This window comes from Vulpes lagopus, chromosome 15 (assembly GCF_018345385.1).
Source record: "Vulpes lagopus strain Blue_001 chromosome 15, ASM1834538v1, whole genome shotgun sequence".
In the NCBI taxonomy this organism is placed as follows: domain Eukaryota; kingdom Metazoa; phylum Chordata; class Mammalia; order Carnivora; family Canidae; genus Vulpes; species Vulpes lagopus.
In genome coordinates this window covers 7,427,919-7,452,467 of record NC_054838.1, presented here as the reverse complement: position 1 = coordinate 7,452,467, position 24,549 = coordinate 7,427,919, and the positions used below count along the sequence as shown (strand labels likewise).

General features: G+C 34.0%; 1 protein-coding gene across 1 annotated transcript in view; it reads left to right on the top strand.

The window, feature by feature from the left end:
• PRMT3 (protein arginine methyltransferase 3) overlaps positions 1 to 24,549 on the top strand; it is a 123,777-nt gene that overhangs the window by 20,882 nt on the left and 78,346 nt on the right. Inside the window, exons 9-10 of the mRNA XM_041730385.1 lie at positions 5,570 to 5,691; positions 21,237 to 21,336. Coding sequence (XP_041586319.1) covers positions 5,570 to 5,691; positions 21,237 to 21,336 — 222 coding nt within the window. The remainder of the gene's footprint in view (positions 1 to 5,569; positions 5,692 to 21,236; positions 21,337 to 24,549) is intronic.

Here is a 24,549-nt window from a genome sequence, read left to right as displayed (position 1 = left end):
CATATGCTTTTTGTGTGCTGTGATAGAATATGTTCATAAAATTATTTAAATCTAATTATTTTTAAAAGTGTATGAAATAACTTGTTTTCCTAAGTCTTATTACCATTGTTCTTTTTTGCTTTTATCTCCATTAGGTAGACAAACTTCATATAACACTAGCTTCTATATCATGCTATGTAGCTCATAGTAGAGATTTCTTTTTCAGAAAGATGCTAATTATTAAAAATGTGTTTCTTTCTTCCATCTCTTCTCCCTCCATTCTTGCCTTCTTGCCTTCTTTTCCTTTATTCTTATCTTAATATTGTGTGAATTCACAAACCTCCTGTGGAGGCCATATGGTTTCTCAGATTTAATTTAACTTTGGGTGGCATTTAATCGTATTATCACTCCTCATAATTAATTTCTGTTTGTAGTCCATTGAAGAAATTCACAGTTAGGTGCCTTCACTATGCTTTTGATTATTATCTAAAATTAAATTGATTCATGTTTCCTCTTTTTTTTCTTTTCCTTTTTTTTTTTAGAAAAAGGTATCAAATTCCTTCACCATTTTATAAAATAATGTTTTTTTATCATCATTTTTACCTTCCTTTGATTCTATCAAGTTTTAGTTTATTACCTAATTTTGAGCTAGGTAGAATAAATAATGTGTGATTTAAAATATTTTTTAATATATGCTTTAGAAGCAGATTGACTTACATTTGCATGCTAGCTTTACAGATTACCAGCTGTATGATCCTAGACCTGTTAACCTTCCCTCTCTTAAATTCTCTCACTTTCCTCATTTGCAGGATTAAGATTTATATATATATATGCATATATATATACTATTATATATGCATATATATAAATTATGTTTATATGTGTATGTATATGTAGTGTTATAAAAGAACACTAATTAGATGGTGAATTGGAATCTATGACATATATCCTTCTGTACTTTAGCTTTCTTCACTCAGCAACCTTCTTTTGCTTTTTTTTTAAGATTTCATTTATTTATTCATGAGAGACATAGAGAGACAGAGGCAGAGACACAGGCCGAGGGAGAAGCAGGCTCCTCTCAGGGAATCTGATGTGGGACTCGATCCCCAGACTGTGGGATCATGCCCTGAGCTGGAGGCAGATGCTAAACCCTTGAGCCACCCAGGCATCCCCACTCAGCAACCTTTCTTAGAGATGATTCCTTATTACCATTCTTTCAATGGCTCATATGTCCCAATGTAAGAATGTCCATAAGCTTTAACTTTTAATACTAGAAACTGCATATAAAAATTTAAAATATTTAAATTTAAAAAAAATACATGTGGGAGTACAATGATAAGATAAATTCCTAACAGTGGACTTCCTGGGTCAAAAAGGGTTATTTACCATGGATGGTGTTAGTACCACCAGTCTGTCTTTACATAAACAGTGTGTGCTTGTTGATTTAACCAGTCACCATTGCCAAATACTATGATATGATAGTAAATACTAAACTTCTAAATTCCACACTGACCTTTTATTTTTAAATTCTGCAGTTATTTCAGTGAAAGTTTTCTTGGAACTTACTTAGAATTGTGTTATATATTTTTCCATTTTTCTTTGATGCCACATAACATTTCAAACTAATGTACTCTAAGCATATATACTATTATAGTATTTTCTTGCTGTTACGGTTAATACATTTGTTTGTAACTTAAAAAAGTTTCAGTTTTGTTCACTGTACATTTGTTTGTAACTTAAAAAAGTTTCAGTTTTGTTAAATTGGCTGTTTAGATTTTCTCTCTTCTGTAGTAGTTCCTGTAAATTGTATTTTCAAGATATAATGGAATGAAGGACTGTACTTACAGTAGTAAACAAAACAAGATAAAACATATATGAACAAACTTAAATAAGGTGCAGGACTAATGTGAAAAATTCTTTTTAAATCTGACGAACATGATAGATAATTTAAATGAATGGAAAGACTGTTTTTTTGAATAGGAAAAGTCAAAATTGTCCATTTTCCCTAAATTAACTTATAATTTTAGCTCAATCCCCATAAAGCTACTCAGACTTTTTTTTTTAAAAAAACCTAGACACGTTTATTCTCTTGTTCTAATAAAAAAAACAAATATACAAAATTTTCCAGAAACATTGTGAAAAGAAACTTTACAGTGAGGGTGGACCACCTTTTTAGATACTAAAATGTTTTATAAGGCTTCTGTAATTAGAATAGTTACTGACACATGATTATATAAATCAACAAAGCAAAATAAAAATCCAAAATAGACCAGAATATACACAGACATTTTACTTAATGCTCAAGGTCCCTGTCTTAGTCTATTTGGGTTGCTATAACAAAAATACCATGAAACAACAGAAATCTATTTCTCACGGTTATATAGAGTCTGGGGAGTCCAAGATCATGGCAGTGGCTAGTTCTAGTGAAGGCCTGCTTTGTGGTTCATGGACATCCCTTCTTCCTCCAGAGAGGGATCTGTCTGGGGCCTCTTTTATAAGCGTCCTAATTTCATTCATGAAGGCTTTGCCCTTATGGACCAGTTACCTCCCAAAGACCCTAATTTCTAATACCATCACCTTTGGTTAGGATTTCAACATATTAGTTTTGGAGGAACACAAATATTCAGATCATAACAATCACATATCAAATTAGCAGGAGAAATACAGACTATTTAATAGTGTGTTGGAATAATTGGTTGGCTATCTGAACAGAAGTAAAGTTAAAAGCATACCTCTTAGTGTATACTAAGATAAAATATATATATATGTATATATATATATATATAAATGAAACCACAAATATACTGAGAGGAATTGTATAAGGATGAAAGAGGGAAGAAGATGGGGAGAGGATTATGGTCAGAACCAAGAAGGAAACCATAGAAGACATGATTGATGAGTTTTACTGAAGTAAAGAATTTCTGCATAACAAAAATAACTGTAAGCAGAATCAAGACAAAACTGTGATGAAACATTCCAAGTTATAGAGGTCTAATCTCCTTAACTTATGAAGAACTGTTGTTTGATAAGAGAATTTTGATTAGAAATTTGATAAGAAAAAGACTAACAACTGGAAAATTAGAGTCTAAGTAGACAATTGATAAAAGAACTACAGGTGGCTCTACAGCATAAGGAATGATACGAAACCTCATGATAATGGAAATGCATGCATTAATTAAACCAATATATTGGGGATCCCTCGGTGGCTCAGTGGTTTGGCGCCTGCCTTTGGCCCAGGGCTCCATCCTGGGTCCCAGGATCAAGTCCCACGTTGGGCTCCCGGCATGGAGCCTGCTTCTCCCTCTGCCTGTGTCTCTGCTTCTCTCTTTCTCTCTCTCTATGTCTATCATGAATAAATAAATAAATCTTAAAAAAAAAAAAAAACAATAATCATTATTTTGTACTTGCAAGATTGGCAAAAAGCCAAAAGTGTGACTGTATGTTCCACACGCTAGTCTCACCTGTAAGGACATCAGCACTTAAATATTGCTGGTTGGATTGTACTACGGAAGATAATTTATTTTGTTAAAGCCAGCATGATTACAAATATGTATATTCTCTCTGACACGGTGTTTTCACTTTTAGGGATATATTCTCTAGATTTATTCATGTGTGAATGGGGTTGGGTATAAGGTTATTTATAGCTTTGATTATCACGGTAAAATTTCAGAAACTATCTAAATGTCTATCAATAGAGAACTGGATCCATACATGTTGGTATAGCCATTATGTGGAATCCTTGACCAACTATATGAGAGAAAGAAGTTCTGTAAACTGATGGAAAGAGCTCTGCATTACATTATTAAGTACAAAAAGCAATGTGTAGGGAGTACAGTGGGTATGCTTCCATTTGTGTAAACAGGGCAAGGAAAAAAATGTATTGCATTATATTTCAAAAGTCTCATGAAGGAGAAATAAGAAATGCAGTTCTTGCTGTTTAAACTATGTGACTATATTACCTAATTGAAGAATAAAATAATTCTTGGACAGTTTAATAAATTCTTAATTTTAGTTCTGTTTTTCTTATGGTAACTTCCGATTACTCAGAATAAAATCCAAAAGTTCTGTGTGATATGGCCCCTGCTTAACCCCTGACCTCCCATCCAAGCAACTTTTTCTCACCCAGCTTAGCCACATTGGTCTTGCTTTGCCTGGAATTTTGTGCCTTTCCTTTAATATTCTCTGTGGCCAGAAGACACTTGTCCAGATCTCTGTATAGCATGCTCCTTTACTTCCTGCAGTTATGTGCTCACATTGTCAGAAACATATATTCACAGACCTACTTTAAAATTCTAAAAAGCTGTATCCCCTCTTCCCTGCTCTAACCTCTACTCTGGTGCTTGATTTTTCCTTAAAGCACAACTGCCTGACATTATTTTATACTTGTTTTATTCACTGGCTATCTTCTCCACAAGATGGTAAGCTTCGTTAAGCCAGAGACTTGGCCTTGTTGTTGCCATCTCCCATCACTGTGATCAATGCCTGCACTTAACTCTGTGACTATTTACAGGAGAATAATAAAATCATTTCATATTTTGGAATAAGTACATAGGATTTTAGACCATCAATAATGAAATACTTAAGGCACTACAGTTTTCAGTAATTTCACAGAATAGTGTACCTCTGAGTATTTATTGGCTTAATGTGTGTCCTGAGCAATTTGTTTTTGTTTTTCACTGTGAATAGAGCAGGTTTCACTATACTGAATCCTAGAGGTAGCATGCAGTTCTCGATTTAGAAATAATTGCTTTTTACCTGTCCCCAGTATCATGTTAAACTTTGATTCTTGTTACTTCACCAATGGTAATGAGTATGATTTTTTTTTTTGAGTATGATTTTTTAAACTTATATTTTGAAGTTCCTAAATTCTAGAAGCCAATTTGTTGTTTTTATGCCGGTATGGTTTAAATGAGTTGAATATTTTATTTTGGAAATGGAGGGAATTTGGTAATATCCTACCTCTAGAACTCCTTTATAAGCATTTTTTAGTTGTATTGGATCAGGTTATACTGCTTAAGTTAATTCCTGCCTTTCAAAATTCCTGCCTTTCAAACTTCAGAAAGTTTATTTCTGCCAAAATTTAGAATTACTAAGCCTAAACTAGAGCATACATACAATAGGAAAATTAAAAACAATATTTCCCTATTAAGTCCATAGAAATTGCTTATTTCATGTAAAACATATCTTCATTTACATTGTTGCATCTGATTGTAGTAGAATATGGTCAAATATACTATTAAGAATGTAAAACAACTTGGTGCCTGGCTGTAGAGAAGAACAGTCGAGCAGGAGACTCTTGATCTTGGGGATCATGAGTTCAACAAGCCCATGTTGGGTATAGATAGAGCATATGTCCAAAAAAAAAAAAAAATAGAATTTCAAACAACTCATTGTAATGATATCTTCAGTTTGTTTCTTTGAATAGAAATTACTACCAAAGTTGATCCATAAAATATTAAAATTTTGTAGTCTATTCCTCGTCAGTAGTTTCATAATATATGAATAGGACTTAAAATACTAGACCTTCTCAATAACATCTGTGTTTTTTTTTTTGTTTTTTGTTTTTTTGTTTTTTTTTTAATCACAACAGGTAGTTTTGGATGTTGGTTGTGGAACTGGAATTCTCTCTATGTTTGCAGCTAAAGCTGGGGCAAAGAAGGTTCTTGGAGTTGATCAGTCTGAAATACTTTACCAGGCAATGGATATCATAAGGTAAATGTATTTTAAGGCTTGATTTAAGGTTATTTTTAAATAGAATGGTCAACATTCTATTTCTTAACTTTTTTTTTCTTAACTTTTTTTTCCTTCTTAACTTTAATAGCTCTCTAACACAGACTCAAGACATTTGTCTTTTAAAAAATTCATTCCAGAATAATAAGATTTTAGGTTAGATTGAGCTAGACATGTTTGAGCTATGAACAGTCTTTTCACAATTGTCATGATGAAAATTATTTTTATATGATTTCCTATCCAATGCTAATTATAATAATACAAAACTAGAAACCATTGACATATAAGGTAATATTGTTAGAGGACTCAGCAAAACTGAATATTTATTTCAGTAATGTTTCCTTTAGCAAATAGCAATCAGACCAAAGACTAGGGGTTATATTTTTTTCTTTTTTACGGCACTAACCTTTGTGCCTCCTTCAAAATAAAATAAGTAAATTCCAGAATGACTAAAAACAAAACAGACTAGATTTAGTTTATCCCCTAAAACTTAATTTTAGTATCTAAAAATATCTCCTCTCTTTCAGGAGTTAAGTTAGGTTAATCGATCAATGATTGACTTTACATTTGGCTTATGTCACAGTAAGAAGGCCTTTATTTGAACTATAGTGTACAGAACTAGATTTCTTTAACTGTGTACTGAACAAAGCACCTTACACTTAGAAGTAATTTCCAGAGTAAATAATAGGAGCTTCTCAGCCATTCTCTCCCCAAGAGAGAATGTTTTTTTTTTTTTATCACTACCTGGTGTGATAAAAAAACAGATGTATTGAGAAGGTAGTCTCCTTTGCACCTCCATTGCATCACGTAATTACCATTTCTTTTTGTTTTGAAAATATTTAAAACTTACTCTCTCAACAACTTTCAAGTATGTAAATACAATATTATAAACTATAATCACGATACATACCTTAAATCCCCAATAACAGTTCTTAAATAATCCTCCCATTGCTACTTAAAATTAATTCTTTCTTATTAGTATAAAATTTAAATACAATTATGTAAGATGTTTAAATTTTTAGATATTACTGCATAATGTAGAAATGTAGTATTGTGGTTCAGAATACAAGGTTTGAGTCAGGATTAGTTTGAATCCTTACTCCCATTTACCAGTTATTTGAACTTCAATTAAATTATATCTAACCTATTTGAAACCTGTTGTTTCACTGTCAAAATAAAATAATAATGAATACCTCATATGACTATGAGCAATATAAATTGTAAGAAAGATAACACATGTAAATCTCTTTGGCATATTGCTTGGCACATAACAAGTATTCAAAAGTTAGCTACTATTATTAACAAGTACCAAATTAATATTAATGAAGAAATTATATTGGTCTTGCTTAGATTTTTCATAGATCTGGCTTTGTTGTTAATTTTTTTCATAGTGGAGAAAAATGCATATGTGTTGCATATATATGGACAACTCTGTAATCTAGTAAAATTTTTCCTAGTTCTTATACCATTAAGGACATCATCATCATTTTGGGGGGTCCATAAAGTCACCCTCACTTGCTTGTGCATTGCCATCCAAACAAATATGAGGACCAGTGTTCTTTTTTTGTTGTTTTTAAAGATTTGATTTACTCATGAGAGACACAGAGAGAGAGAGAGAGAGAGGCAGAGACACAGGCAAGAGGGAGGAGAAGCAGGCTCCATGCAGGGAGCCCAGGATCAAACCCCAGGCTGCAGGCAGCTCCAGGGTCCCCAGGATCAAACCCCAGGCTGCAGGCAGCGCTAAACCGCTGTGCCACTGGGGCTGCCCTACATTTACATATTAATTTTAATTTTTAGTTTCTACAAAATGAGACTAGATGTACTCTCATTTTATTTCCTTTATGGAAGAAAAGGAAAAGGATAGTGATAATACACATTTCATTTTGTATTGTTTTGTTTCATTTTATTTCACATAGAATTCCTAGTGACTTTTTAGAAATATCTTAATACAATGATTATATTCACATTCATTGTATATAAAATTTAGTGTTGCAGTATATGGAACTTTTGCATAAGGGCATTTATTGAAAATGACTTAGCACTTAGTTTTAGGTACTTCATTTTAATAATACAAACTGCTAACGTTAATTTAATACTCTACTGAATTTCCTTTGAGGTTCATATAATTACAGTATATGAATACTCTTCTAGAGATTAAGAAATTATGGCACGGAGATTAAAAAGTGAGTCTCCTTACTTATAGTGGAGCCAGGATTAGATCCTAGGCAATCTGACTCCATAGTTCATCCTCACAGCTAATTTACTATGCTGTATCTCCATTTAACTACTACAGGTTATGTGTTAGTTGTATGCAGTAGTTTGCTTTACTTAGAATCTATAGAGTTTGAAAATCAAACCTTTTAGCTTTGTTGTGAAAGATAGTTGTGAAAAAGATAGTTGTTTCCATAGTGTCTATAAGCATCTTTCCCTTGTCTTCATTTGAAAATTTGAAATTTATACTTCTGGGTAAAAGAACTTCTATTCTCCTATTTGTGAATGTCTCTCTAAAAGGATATGCAGGAAAAACAGTTTACTGTTAATATTCCCACAATTTACTGGCTCATTCTACCAGTTGAGGAGGCAGGATAGCATATTTCTCTCAGCATCTGGAATCATATGACTTGATTTCTGGTTTTGGCTTTTTGATTAGTTAGCCATTTAATAATGGGCAAATTACTTCTTTAATCTCTGATTTCTTCCTTTATAAAATGAGGTTGATGGTGATATCTATCTCATAAGATTGTTATAAGGATTGAATCCATTTATGGTGCTTTGCAAAGTAGCTGATCTGTAACTGCTTACTAAATTTTAGCAGTAATTGGAATATTATTAGTTAGTGGTATGTTTAGCTTGGCACCAGTGCCTCAGGTAATATTTTTGTTGTTGTTGGTTATGTTTCTAAAATCATTTATTGTAGCAATCCCCCCCAAATATGACGACTCTCTTTTCTGCATTTTTTTCAATTCAGATTCTATATTCTTATACCATATATACTCTATACTCTCTTATTCTGTGCTTGCTCTCTTCCTTTGAAATCTCCTCCCAACTTCTTTTTTTTCTTAAGATTTTATTCTTTCTTGTTTTTTTTTAGAGAGCTCATACATTCAACGGGGGTGAGGGGCAGCGGGAGAGGGCAAGAGAATCGCAGACAGACTGCAGGATGAGCATAGAGCCTGACCTCAATCCCATGACCCCGAGATCATGACCTGAGCTGAAACCAAGAGTCAGATGCTCAACTGACTGAGCCACTCTGACTCCCTCTCTCAACTTCTCTTATACTTGTCTATTATTGTATATTGGAGCTTTCTAGAATTATCATCAGTCAATGAAAACAGCTCTTCCACTTAGCAGACTGTGAGTTGTCTTTAGCTCTTCTGAGGCTGTTTTGTCAGAAATCTGTACACAGTAGAATTTCTATAAAACTCTTAAGTTGGGATCCCTGGGTGGCGCAGCGGTTTGGCGCCTGCCTTTGGCCCAGGGCGCGATCCTGGAGACCCGGGATCGAATCCCACGTCAGGCTCCCGGTGCATGGAGCCTGCTTCTCCCTCTGCCTGTGTCTCTGCCTCTCTCTCTCTCTCTCTCTCTCTGTGACTATCATAAATAAATTTTAAAAAAATAAAATAAAACTCTTAAGTTTACATCTATAAAAAAAGTAGTTTAAATTCAAAAAGAGGGATACTTTTTAAATGCATTTTTTCATTACTTTTAAGTATGTTTAGTTGACAGTCCTTGAATTATGTTCAAAATATTATAAAATAATTAGTACTTCTTTATTTAAAAAAGCAATCTGATATTTCTAAAGAAATGAGCTTAGAATGGCGTAAATATTGTTTTAATGTAAACTGACATATATTAGGGCTTATATATGTAATATATATCATATAAATATATATATATATTTGAGCTTAAGAAGGTCAGGCTTGTAGTTTTGAGGTTGCAGACATGAATAACGTAGAATATAGGTTTTTCAAAGATGTTATATTAGCAGGGGCAAATAGAACTCAAAGTGAAATATGGAAGGAATAAGAAATTGTTTCTTATTCATGCTGTCGTACTTTGTACTTCAAACTCTGCAGAGAATGATTGTTTTAGAAACATAAACTTACCTAAGGATAGCAAAGCTATTGAATTGCCAGACAATTGTATACTGTGTTCATCCTCAGGAAGCAGGGATAGCTTCTGGTAATATTTTTATCGTTGCTCTGGTTGCCTTTGGCTTCTCATTGACTCAGCCATGGAGTAGTTCATTATTCAGACTTCTGCATGTTATTGCAGAGGAGCTTTCTGAGAAGATTGATCCATCATACAGCTATAATGTAATACTTGCAGTCTCCCTATGACATTAAAGATGGAATCTTTTATATTGCCTGTATCTAGAATACTGTTAGAAATGAAACATTAAGAAAAGCCTAGAGAATATTTGGTCTGTTGTCATGTTTATTTAAGTGTCCTCTCGATTCTAGGACAGGAGCTATATCTTAATCTTTTTATTCAGAATGCCTAGCAAAATGTCTGATTTCATGGCAGTGCTTAGTAAGGGTCTTTGAAGAAGAATGAACTTAACATAATGATTTCAAAGATAGTGGTAACCCCTCTATCAGATTTGGAACAAGATCACAAAATATACCAGGATAAATTCTTGAAGTAAGGATGTTCCTTCATATTTTGTTTGTAAATTTAATAGAAAGAACATAGAGGAGTGAGTTAAAGCTGAAGAGAACTTTGAACTGGCAATGAGGCTAAAATGGTAAAAAAACAATAGCAACAACAACAAAGCATACTTCCTGCACAAAAACCATAGAATTCTAAAGAAGGTAATGAAGATGATCAAGGCACTATACAAGGAAATTAAATTCATTTCTTCTCCCACCCCACCAAACCCCTAATTTCCTGTCCACTCAGAGATCCTGTTTTGAGGGTCTCAGGATTACCCATTAGTCCTGTGTTTCACTGGGAAAACTGTAACTCAATATAAAGTTGTATTCACAGCTAAGATTTACTACAGCAAAAGGCAGTTCAGGGACAGCAAAAAAAAGATATTCATTAGTGAAGACGTCATGTAGAGGCTCCCAAGTAATCCTTTCTTTGAAAGAGTCACACAGGATGTACTTTTCTCTCTAGCTGCAAACCTCAAAGACATATGTTTGATATCTCTACCCAAGGAAGTTTGCTTGAGTTTTAGAGTTCTCAAAGAGAGCTGGTTGCATAGGCACCTGCTCTGTGACTCTCCTGGTATAAATGCATGTCAGACACCAGGTGCACATCAGGAATATTCATGTTTACTTTAAACATGCTGTCATCCTGGTTTAGCTTGGTCCATGGCTTGGGGCACATAGAGTAGCATCATTACCCTTTAACTAACTGAATGTTCAGGAATTTTGTTAGTTTGGTCAAGAATTATTGCCATGGTTACCGAGATAAGTAAAACCTGAGAGAACAGACCTACGTTGACACTTTTCTCACAGGTAAAAATAGGAAACCTGGGATTCATACTTGACCTTTACTTCTTTTTTACCAACATTCCTCTTAGAATCCTGTTAATGGAGAATCCTTAATGTTTCTCAAATCCATCCCTCATCTGTCATTGACCTGTCTTAATTCACATTCTTACATTTCTCATCTGAATTCATATAGCTGCATGTAACTGGCTTGGTTATATGAACTTTGCCTTTGCCTCCCAGCAGCTGCCTCCCTTTGCGTCCCCAGGGCAGTCAGACTGATTTCCCTACTCAGTTCTCCTCCCCTTTAAAAAAGAAAGGGGAAAAGGATGTGTTTTGTGTTTCCAACCGAGGATAAAGAAGAAACTAAAGAGTTCCTGTGATCCTAGTGTGAGAGATCACTGTCAGCATTTTGCCTAAGGCTTTTAAAACTTGGGTCAGGAGATGTAATACATAGAAAAGTAAATTTTCCAGAATTTCAGCTCCTCAAGGTTAGGCAGGGATTTTTCTCTTTTTTGTTCATTGATGTGTCCCAACCACCTGGGAAGGTAACACGGCACATAGTAGGTATTCAATTTAAAACTTATTTAATGAATGAATATATAAATTAGTGACTTTTCAAGACTCAGGACATTAAACAGTCAAAGGTAAATCAACATCAAACTTGAAAGCCTATTTTCTCTGCTTGAATCCAGACAATTCTTTTCATTGTATTAGAAGCTGAGTTATTGCTAATTTTAAACAGTAAATGTTCTTAATGTTAGTAATTCCACAGCTACACACTTGTAAACACAAATGATACATTTGGGAGGGAGGCAGTTGATTGTATTCAAGGAATACAAGCCTTATTTTGGCTCCATGTCTGGGGCCTGCATTTGAAATGATCTGCCTGGCAATAGTTATTTTTCATGGGGTGTACTTACATCTACCCTTTGTCTCAAATTGTTAAGAGTCCTTGTCTTTGTTTTTTTGTTTGCATTCATGAATGGAGGACTGGATTTTTTAATAAAGGTAACTGGTATGTGTTTTGTCTGTGAAGGGAGTGGAGGGAGACCTCCCTTTCTTCCATTGATTTTTCAGTGTCTGTCGCTTCCACCTTGTATACCTCTTAACTCCAAGGGTCTGTATTGTGAAGAATGGCTTCTACCTCCACTCTAATCTTCTCTCATGTGCACCAAGCACTGGATCCTTCTTTTACCAAAGATGGTTTACCAAAATAATTTAATCCTCCTTTTTCTCCCACTAAGATATCAGAGTCTTTGCTTCTAAAATCTTGATCCACTTATCAATTTATTATTATATTTTGCATTGCTTTATTGTCTTTTCAGTGTGCTTTGGGAACAAGAGAAGTATTTGTGCTTGGATGCCACAGTGAAATGAAAGCAAAGTAATATTACACCTTATACATATTTATATTCCCTCCCTGCCCTTTCCTAGCACTCATGAATTCTTCTAGATGAACTTTATATTTTTGTCACAAACTTTAAGATGTCACTTACTTGATTATAGGTACTTCCATGATGCTGCTTGCATGTCTATCTCCCTACTAGACCATATTCTTATTGGACCTAGACCAGGTCTTTAAGTCACATTGGGCAGAAGTATATTTACACATTTGATCCTTTGTTTCCCATTCTAAAAGTCCTGAAATGACTCTTTAATGCCTTTAAGTAAAATCTAGACTCTTTAGTATCACCCTACCTCTCAGTTTTGTCACTATATGCTTCTTGTTGCTCTAATCATAGTGAACCATTTATAGTCCTTCAGATTTACCATTTTCCTCCATACATACATAGAGAGGCAGTTTGTGCCCACAGAGGTGACCCTTCCTTATTCATATATTTGTGTGTGTGTATATATATGTGTATATGTATGTTTGTGTGTGTGTGTGTATATATGTATGTATAGTGAGTGCTCTCCGTCTTTCCCTGAGTAAACTCAAATGTCCCTCACTTACTTAAAGGCTTTTTATATAAGCTCCTGTGATGCCCTATGCTGTTTACTGTTCTGCCTCCCTTAGACCATGTTCTTAAGTGTATGGACTGTGTCTTTCATCTCTGTATGCCCAGTACAAGATAATTAATCATGCTGATGTTCCTGTATCATGAAATAAAAGTTAAATTGCTATTTTTAGGATAAAACAACCAGTACTTTCTCATCTTATTTCTAGCAAAATTTTTACTCAGAAAAATAGATGATTTCGGTGCTTATTGGATTTATAAAGAGACTCACTTAAAATACCCTTTTTATTACAGTGTCATATTTCTATAGATTAAAGCTATGCTTGTTTTTGAGCAGGTGATTCTAGAGATAGAATTTATTTGGCATGCTTTTATGCTAAAAAAAGGTTTAGTGAGTAGCCACTTGAGAAAAGTAAGTAAAATATGTAGGTTTTTTTCATGAATGGGAAATCAGATGGTGATTAAGATGAGCAGTCTCAAGAAAGAGGTTATCTATGTGAATGATATCTGTGTTGAGCTGTTTAATACAGAATTACTAGGAATTATGGCCTTTGTCTTTTTTTTGTGTATTGCCTGAAATCTTAATCTTTCCTGTTATGTTTATATTTGAACAAGTAATTACTGATGCAAGTAGGATTATGACTTGTAGCAGACAATAAACAGCCTGAGCAGATGGCCTTTTTACAGAACACATCTTGTTTCAGCATTAGCATTCTGAAGATATTTCTAGGCAATGGGAACATTTTGCTCTTTTACGAAGCTCACTTTTTGCCTCTGAAGTGTTTGTAACTGTTAGAACCTTAACTATTTCAGTAAATAGTAAGCAACTGTAGCAGTTTCATCAGAATTTTATTAAGTACTTCTTTGAAAAAACCCAAGTATAATCTAAGCATCCTTTTTTTTAACTTGTGTGTGAAATATAACATACTTATTAAAAGTACATAAACGTAAATAATGTTTTAAATGCGTATGTGCATAAATAACAAGAAGGAGAACATTAGCACGCTTTAGAATCCCACCCACCTCCATTTATCCTCTCACAGTAGGATGCTGCCTCTGCCTGATTGAGGAGCTACCATCCTTATTTTGATGGTAACCACTTCTTTTGTTTGCTTAATACTTTAACGACTTTGTTTGCTTAATACTTTAACGACTTACATCACCATCCATTTAAGATAGTTTAGTTTACTCAACTTTGATTTTTAAATAAATGAAACGATATACATTCTTTTGTCTAGCTTGTTTTGCTTGACGTTTTTAGTGTTCATTCATGGTATGTATAACTGGAGTTTTTTGGTGTTTATTTTTTCCAGTTGGTCTTATAGCATCTCATTGTAATTTAAATTTGCATTTCTATGATTGTTAATGACACTAAATACCGTTTTGGGTGACTGTTGGACATTTTAGTTTCCTTTTCTGTGAAATATCTGTTTATATCTTTCCTCAGATTTTTGTTGAGTTGGATCTTCTTACTTATTTGTAGGCTATCTTTATATTTTTATAGGTTTTATGTAATGCAAATGTCTTCTCACTCTTACATGCCTTTTCCTTTGTAGTGTCTTTTGATGTACTGAAATTCTCAATTTTCATGTAGCAACATTCTTGTTTAAGGCTTTTTTGTAATATGTTTAAATGACCTATTTGTCCCAGTCCTGTTCATTACAGAGGCCATTCTTTCCTCTCTGCTTTGCAGTGTTATTTATCTTTGTCAAGAATCAAACACCCATATATGAGGGCAGTATAACCTTTATACCAAAATTCTACTAAAGCAGTAGAACAGAAAATTACAGGTTAGTCATTCATGAACATATATGCAAAAATCTTAATCAAAATATTAGAAAACTAATTGAGCAATATATTGGAAAGTAAAGTTTATCCCAAGAATACAAGGTTGGTTAAGTATGAGAACATCAACCAGAACAGTCTTTTGAGATCATCTCAATAGATGCAGAAAAAATGGTTTGATAAAATTCCATATTCATTCAATATATCAATGTATTAAAATTTTTAGCAAACCAGAGCTAAAAAGAAATGTCCAAACGTGTTATATATTTTCTACAAAAAAAACCACAAGCCCTATAGCTCATACTTTGATGAAGCATTGAAAGGATTTGCTTTAAGTTCAGGAACAGGACAGAGATACCTGCTGTCACCATTTCTGTTTAACACTGTAAAGGAGATCTCAGCACTGCAAGGCAATAAAAAGAAAGCTATAAGAATCATAAAGAAAGAAAGAAAACTGTTCTTATTCACTAAAATCTGTTTATAAATATGGACTTTGGAAATAAACTATAAGTCCTATAATAGTAAAATTATCAAGGTGCTGAAACAAATTAATATGCAAATAAAATATAAAATATTTCTATAAGGAACATGGAACACTTGGACGCTGAAAATTATATCACAATGTATTGTTAATATTTCTAACATTCCAGATAATGCATTTTAATGGAAAATTCACCCAGGGGTTGAATATCCTTCAGTAAAGATTGTGCATGAATCATAAGTCAGCCGTTTTAACTTCTTCCTTGGTCTACCTTCTGACCTTGGTCAGTATCTCATTGCCTTACACTTCTCAGGTATCTTTCTTATACCATTTTCTGCAATAATTTCTGCTAAGAATAAGCCTGTAAAGACCTTAATGACCCTATTAGGATATGAACCATCCTCTACAAAGCTTGTTACTAACCCCTTAGTAGACAACTCATCTAATTCCTCTTTTTCACACTGTTTATCCAAAGCTATCTAAACTGTCCTCCTCAATGAGCTGGTTTTTGTTTACTCCTACTTTTGTTGACCCCTCCTATGTTTTGTATATCAAGGATATCGTACAGTCCCATTCTTAGTAATTAATCAGATATTGTCTCTTGATGACATATTACAAGGTTGCAGAAAACGCTCAAGAATGAGGAGTCCTTGAGTTCATCTATTTCATCATCTCTGTCATTAACATTCAATTATATAATTATTACAAAGCCAGTCTAAATTTACTTGCACTCACAGCATTCCTTCTGCTTCAGAGGACCATCTGTGCATTGGGAAGAGGGCAGAGCAGTTACCCTCATGGGTATACTGTAGCCCAGCTTTTACTTACTAAGCAGTTTAGTTGTACCACCTAGAAGCATCTGTTCACCACCACGTAGGACTCTATCTTCAACCCAAGTCATCCTTTCTACTCTGTTGTATGTAAAATAAGTGATGCATCCTCCGGATTGTTCATGCCATTTATGATTCACTAGGGTTTTCTAGTATGTCTTGTGAAATGCTCTATTTCTTTCACAAAATACTCTCAGCACTCAGGAGGCCTCTGGACCTTGTCCTCCTACCTGCATCATCTTAAGGATAATACATAGTCAAAGTTTATTACTTTCTTAATGGATACTTCATTTCCCCAAGTAGTCATATAAGCACAAGGGGGCTTTCGAGTAAGATGAAAAAACTATTCTTAGTTTTTTTCTCTTGCCATTATCCCCTCTCTGAAAGGACTGGCATTTATCAGACATACTAATAACAGCCAGAGAATAGAATTTTTCACTCTCTTCCCCTCTGCCTACCTATCTCTGTCAAGCTAGTGGCCAGTTTCTCTTAAGTTTTCCCATTTCATTCCATATATACCTAGGTAACCATCTGAGGATTAGAAACTCCTTTTTTTCGTCTGGTTTAAAAAGTGCCCTAAGCTTTTGTGATTCATGGATCTGTATGAGAGTTCTCTTAACAGCACCATCGCGAGCTAACATTTTCCAGTCAGACTCACAGAAACCTGATTGCACACAGGTGTTACCCAATATTAAGCTTCATTAATAATTTCAAAGATAGGGGCGCCTGGGTGGCTCAGTCAGTTAAGTGGCTGCCTTTGGATTGGGTTATGATCACAGGGGCCTGGGATCAAGCGCCTTAGAGAGCCTGCTTCTCCCTCCCTCTGCCATTCCCCCTGCTTATGCTCTCTGGCTCTCTCTCTCTGTTAATAAGTAAATAAAATCTTTTAAAAAATAATTTCAAAGACATTGGCAATCAAGAGACTCATAAGTAGAGAATAATCTAGTATGTGGAGAGGGGCTCCTTACTTAGAGATGATACCTACTGTGGGTGAAAAGAATATACGCCTAACATAAAGGAAGAAAGACCAAAGAATCTCCTTTAATGTCCCAGACCTCCCTCTAATTAGGACCACTTAATTGCCTGTATTTTTGAAATTGTTTGTAAAGCTTGACCCTGGGTGAAATCTGTGGTTCATGATCCTTTGTATTAAGTAATCCATATGTCCATCCTCTTTTCTTATTCTTTCATAGTTCACTATCTCAGATCATTTTCCTTCTTCCTGAACTAATTCTTTTAACATTTTATTCATTGTGCGTTTATGGCTATAGTCAAACAAAATGGTGTTGGTTTGTTCAAAAATGTACTTTGTAGCATTTTTCTCTGCATGGCCATTGTAGGTTGGTATGATAATGCTCCATTGTGGAAGTCCATAAACCTCAGCCATGGATTAACCACCTGTTTTATAAATAAAGTTAGGACACAGCCATGCCCTTTTGTTTACGTATTGTCTATTGCTGCTTTTATCCAACAATAATGCTTGGATAGTTGCAGCAGAAACCATATGGCAGGACACATAGGTAGCTCTCAGTGTTTGAGCATCTGCCTTTGGCTCAGGGCATGATCCTAGGGTCCTGGGATCTAGTACCAACCACATCGGGCTCCCTGCATGGAGTCTGCTTCTCCCTCTGCCTACGTCTCTGTCTCTCTCTGCTTTTCTCATGAATAAAAAAATAAAATCTTTAAAAAAAGAAAAACTAAAATAAAATAAAATAAAAAAAGAAAAGAAAAACCTTATGGCCTGGAGTCTAAAATACATGTTTGGCAATTTAATAAAAAATTTGCTCACTTCTGCTCTAGTTCTTTGGTATTATCATTTCATTGCCTTCTGGCTTCTGTTGTTGCTATTAAGAAGTTACCTGTCAGAGTAATTGTTATTTTTATTGGAGGTAACCTGTCTTTCTTGAATATTTTGTCTTTGTTTTTGATTTATTGAAGTTGTACTGTAATGTATGGATTTAAAAGAAATTAGATTCTTTAGATTCATCTGTGGCTTAATGCTTCTTATCAGTTCTAGAAAATTCTCATCCATTATTGAAGTATTTTTTCTGTTCTGTATTTTTATTTCTTCTCTTTTTGTGACCTCATTTATTTGTTCTAGGTCTTCTCACTATATTCCTTGTCTTAGCTATGTTTATGTAGTGCTAAATGGCCAGATGATAAATATTTTAAGCTTTGTGTGACACCTGTGGTCTCTGTCACTTGTGCTACTCATACTTCTTCCTTCTTAACAATGCCTAAGCCTGTGAACTGTACAAAAATGGGCATGGGCTAGAGGGTTATGAGTGTCTAGTCCTTGTTCTAAAGATTCAATTAAAAGAGGTTATCAGGCTAGATAAAAAGTAAGACTCATCTATATCTTCAAAAAATCTAGTGTAAATATAAAAAATACCATAGGTTAGAAGTAAAAGAATGGAGGAAGATATGTTATAAAAACATAAATCATTTAAAAAGTTGAAGTGAATTGTAAATATCATACAAAGGAAACATAAAACTTTATCAGGAATAAAGAAGGATATTTCATGGTGTTAAAGGGATTTAATACAGTATAATCCAAATCATCAAACATTTAGGGGTAAATTTAATAAAATATGTCTAAGATAGCAACACTGAAAAGTGTGGTACATTACCAAGAGCTAATGCTACAATTCATATGGAAACAAAAATGACCTAGAATAGCCAAAATAATTTTTTTAAAGAAGAATAAAGTTGAAGGATTTACACTGTCAGGTTTTTTTTGTTATTGTTGTTTTTTAATTTTTATTTATTTATGATAGTCACACACAGAGAGAGGCAGAGACATAGGCAGAGGGAGAAGCAGGCTCCATGCACCAGGAGCCCGACGTGGGATTCGGTCCCGGGTCTCCAGGGTCCCGGGTCTCCAGGATTGCGCCCTGGGCCAAAGGCAGGCGCCAAACTGCTGCGCCACCCAGGGATCACCCACTGTCAGGTTTTATTACTTAATTTAAAGCTATAGTAATCAAGAAAATGTTGTATTAGCATAAGGATGCATATTTAAACGTTGGGGCAGAATTGAAGGTCCAGAAATAAACTTAACACATATATATGGTTAACTGATTTTTGACAAAGATACCAAAGTAACCCTGTGGGTTAGTGATTCTTTTTCTTCAAGAAAGTTAAAGAGTGTAAGAGTTTTTCCATAATATCAATAGATATTGTTATGGAAAAATGAGTATGATACTATATGGAAAAATTAACTCAAATGGAAACAAATTTTAAAAGAGAATACAGGTGATGAAAAGATTTGGTGTAAGCCAAAAATGAACCACAAAAGAAAAAATGATTAATTGGTCATTATCAAAATTGAAAACTAGCTCTTCCGAATACACCAGTAAAAAATTAAAAAGCCACTGTATGGTAAAAATCATTTACTACACGTAAATCTTGGAAGATTTTCATCAGGATATGTGAAGAACTCTTAAAATTCAATAATAAGAATACAACTGAATTGATTTTTTAAATGGGCAAAAAATTTAAACAGTGTAGGGATATAGCTGATAAGCATGTAGGGAAAATGATCATTAGAAAATGCAGTTTATCACAGTGATGAGATGTCACACAGTTAAAATCTAAAAACTTAACAATACTAAGTATTGACAAGGATGTGAAGCAACAAAAATGTACATATACATTGCTGGTACAATGTAAAATTGTATATGTACTTTGTAGAACAGATTGATAGTTTCTTTAAAAGTTAGATGCTTTCATTTGACAGAGCAGTTTTACTTGTACATAAATGTTTATGGGAGCGTTTTTCATTATAACTCAAAGCTGGAAATAATCTAGAATTCCATCCACAGGTTTGTGGATAAACAAAGTTATTTTATTCACACAGTGGAATAAGGAATGCATTAGTGATACAAAAGTATGTATGAATCTATAAAAAGTATGCTTATTGAAAGAAACCGCACACAAAAAACACATTTGCTGTGATTCCATTTATATGAAACTCTACAAAATATAAATCTAATATGTAGTGAAAGAAAGAAAATCAGTATTTGCCTGTGAACAGGAGCATTTTCTGGGAAGGAGTTCTAACGAATATTTTCAAGGGAATAGAAATATTATGAATATTGAAGATGATAGCGATTGCTCAAATATCTCTATTTTGTAAAAATCGAAAAAATTTACCTTTAAATGAATGCATTTAATTTTACGTAAATAAGACTTCAGTGAAGTTGGGGAAAGGCATCCTCCTTTGTTAGCAGAAAAAAATCCTATTCAAACATACATCCTCTGAGGATTGAGAATATATTTATTTAACTAGGTATAAACTTAGCAGGTTGCTTTTAGCTTTTTAAAATCATCTCCTTAACTCCGTTGTTTATTTCAAATTGCAAACGAAGGGTGAAAAATATATGCTGGTCTTAGGTCAAGCACATAAAAACACCTAATGAGTGTTAGTGGATAAGTTTAAATAATTTAAGATTGTAATAGGTTTCATGCATGCAGCATATATTTTGAGGAAATATATCCTGAGGATGTATGTACTTCTTTCACAAATACTTGATTCTCATAATAGACTGTGAAGTAGATAGGGCAGGTATTATTCTCTTCTACACATGAGCACACAGAAGATTATGATATAATTTGATGAAGATCAGTTAGCTGACAATTATAAGAGGATCTCGAGTTCAAATGAAGAGCTTCTGGCTTCTAGTTCTCTCTCCACTGTGACATACTACTTGGCTTTAAAATGTACTCCTGTTGTCTCTATGTCTCTCTCCACCGCTCCCTTAAAGAAAAACAAAAAGTAACTTTATTGACATGTATTCCTGATAAAATTCAGATTTCATTTCAGGTTGAAGTTTTCCATATTTGTTCAGGGTATTGCCATATTGATCAGAAACATTCTTGGACATTCATGCAGTGATCAAAAAGTAATTCTTGTGCTCAGGGAATAATCAAACTTCGAACGTACAAAATAGTAATGGTTACCAAGAATATGTCATTTGACTGGTTTTCTGAGTCTACTTAACATACTAATTTGATTCCTTATGGTAATTTTCAGACTAAATAAACTTGAAGATACTGTTATACTAATTAAAGGAAAGATTGAAGAAGTTTGCCTTCCTGTAGAAAAAGTGGATGTTATTATATCTGAGTGGATGGTAAGTATTTGCAGAAAAAAATATTTGTTTTGGTTTTAAAAAAGGAAAGCAATGAATAAAGTAATACTTTTCTGCATTTTAATTATGTTTGAAAAAAGGCAGAGTGACAGCATTGTATTAAAAACAGCTACAATCTTTTCATGGTAGTTTATTCTGATATGGCATTTATTTTCTGGCTGATTAGCTGTTTTTTACTTTTAAAATCATAATAAAGAATTATGGTTTAGGTTTCTACTTTCTAAATTTGTAGAGACCTAAATGTGTTTGCTGAAAAGCCTCTGAGGACTACTAAGAACTTACTTACTAGGACTGTTTTGTCAAAATTAACACAATGTTGCCACTATTGCTATCATATTGACTGTCCTATCTTTCTTATGTTAAGCCATGTAGTCAGTGTCCTTTGTCACATAAAATAGAACTTATTAGCATGGTTAGAATAATAAAATTGAGATATGTTATATAACTTTAGAATTTGCTTTTGAAATCCTAAGGCAGGGTACAGGATATTTATTTTTAAATGTATACAAAGTAAAACTAATGATATTTGACAACTGATTTGACTTGTTGATATGCCAATTTGATGAAGACAAGTTAGTATTTCTAGATAAAGATTTCTTAACTATTTGGAGAGTTTTAAGCCTTTAAAAAAAAAAAAAACCTGTATTTGATATACATGTTTTCACTAAATGAATTTATCAAAAATTTTTAGGAAAAAATGTATTTGCTTTATAATTATCTATAAATTTTGAATAAACAATAGCAGTAATTCTAGCAAAATAGCAGGGATTTTAAGGAGCTTTTGAAATGTTCAGATTTAATACATTAGTAGGTTTCAATCTAGAGTTGGTGATGGTCACTGTTTAGCAGTTACTCTCTTGTACATCAAAGAGTATATTGATATTTTTATGGTAGGATTGGCTTTTAATAATTTTTAATCACAATGTCATATTTTTTTTCTACCAAAGAATTTGTGTCAGTACTCTGATTTCTTTTATGAATTGGGTGAAAAGGTGTAGATTTAGTTATATATAATTAAAAATCCAGCATCTTTTTAGAGACTACAAACGGTGCTTTGGAGAAAGCACATTTGAGACTTTTACTCAACAATAATTTAAAATAGTGTCACCTAATGTTGGTTGACATCCTTATTTCTCCAAGGACCATTTTACTTTTTTGGAAAAATGCATCTCTTAAATTACTCCAAATCAAGATATAAGCAAACTAAGACAGACTTTACTAAACTTTCTGTCACCTCAGTTGAATGTTTTTGCATATCTGGTTATAATTAGTTGGGTAGTTCTTGCCGTGCCTAGCAGAATTATACTTCTAGATACTGATACTCTAGAATATTCATTTTAAAATCTGAAAAATGATCCAGAAGTACTAATATTCAATTGAAATCTTAGAGCCAGTTGATATAACAAAAAATTAGCTGGATGAGTGAATTTATGAGATCGTCACATTTACAGTATGAGCATTATGAAAAGCTGTGCTGGTCTTGGGCTTACTTGCCCTCGGGTGCATATTATACTCTTCTCCTGCTTGCTTCTGTACAGAAGGAGGGCTAAGTCTGCAGGCTGCTTTTTCTATGCTCCAGGGATAGCTGTCTTCCATGGGGTTTGGGAAACCCAATGGGGAACACTAATGGGAGATTTAAGAAAGGGAGAAGCCAGGCATTTCTTTGTTTCTGTTTGCCTCTAGTTGTATTGCTGGCAGAGGCTATTTTTTTGTGTGACTCCAATTCGCACTGGACAAGTATGTCATGATTCCAGTGTCCACTGTGTGACTCTGGCCCTGGACTCTTGTAGCAGTGCTTCTTCATTTTGTCTCTCTAGCTAAGAGTGGTAGCTCCTTCCTGGCATCTGCTAATGTCCAGTTGTCTCAGTCCCTTCTTGATCACTTACCATATCTTTTACCCTTTCTGTAACCAACTTCCTGCTTAATTTTTCTCTGTTTTCATGACCTATGGTTTCTGTTCTTCTAGATGCAATTGATGTAAAGGATGCCTTTCATTTTGGATCACATTGGTCAGATGTGATCTCTGCCTTTATTAGGAAGGCATTGTAACACAAACAATCCTGAGTCACTAGAACCTGGAATGAAAGCCAGTGGTTTGGAACCAAGGTGCTTTCAGAAGCCCTCCACTAGGGAGAATAAATCAGTATATTCAGGAAGTGTTAACTAAGAATTTTCCTTACTCCTCTTCAGAAAGGTATAACTTAAGATCTTGCATTATCTTACTGTCTCCCTTTCCTTATAGGCATCCTTGGAATTGAAGTCTAGCAGATTGTGTTAAATGCATTAGATGGAGACATTGTAAGACACTGTAATTTATGGCAGTTACTCTTAGGCAGTCAACTTTGGATAGCTTTATTTCTCTAATGAAATTTGCATTAAGCTTTTTAAGTAAGCTTGTGCTGGAATGTTTTGAGTCAACTTTGGAAATTGGCAATATCAATTATAGTACCTTCTATATCCTATAAGTCTTCTCCTAAATTGGGTACTTCTAGGATTTCTGAGCTGAGTAGCTGGAAGATTCCAAAAACCTCATTAAACAGGAGCAGGTATGCTTTCTAAAATATATCCAACATTTTTCAGATATTCCTGCTTTGGCTGAAATGATGGGAAACATCAAACTAAATATATATTTTAGTTTTAAAAATGATGGGAGATGTCAAACTAAAATATATTTTAGTTTTAAAAAATGCTGGTTCATAGAAATGTGGGCTTAAAATGGATTTCAAATATTCAGTCATTTACCACTTGGTAAATGTTGCAGAGATGTACATGTGTTTTCTTCTCCTGTAGTCCACTAAGTATTCCATGTTAATCTAGATATATTTTTTTGTCTACAGCTATTCATGAACTTTGCCTTTATCTTGGAGGATATTCTTAATTAAGAATGTTATTTTAAAAACCAAATCAGGGGATCCCTGGGTGGTTCAGCGGTTTAGGGTTTAGCGACTGCCTTCGGCCCAGGACGTGATCCTGGAGTTCCAGGATCGAGTCCCGTGTTGGGCTCCCTGCATGGAGCCTGCTTCTCTCTCTGCCTGTGTCTCTGCCTCTCTCTCTCCCTCCCTCCCTCCTTCTCTCTGTGTATGTGTGTGTGTCTCTGATGAATAAATAAATAAAATCTTTAAAAATAAAAGAAGCCAAATCATTGCTGTTAGCATATTATTTAATAAGCCATCACTTGCCTCTTAAGAGTTAAGA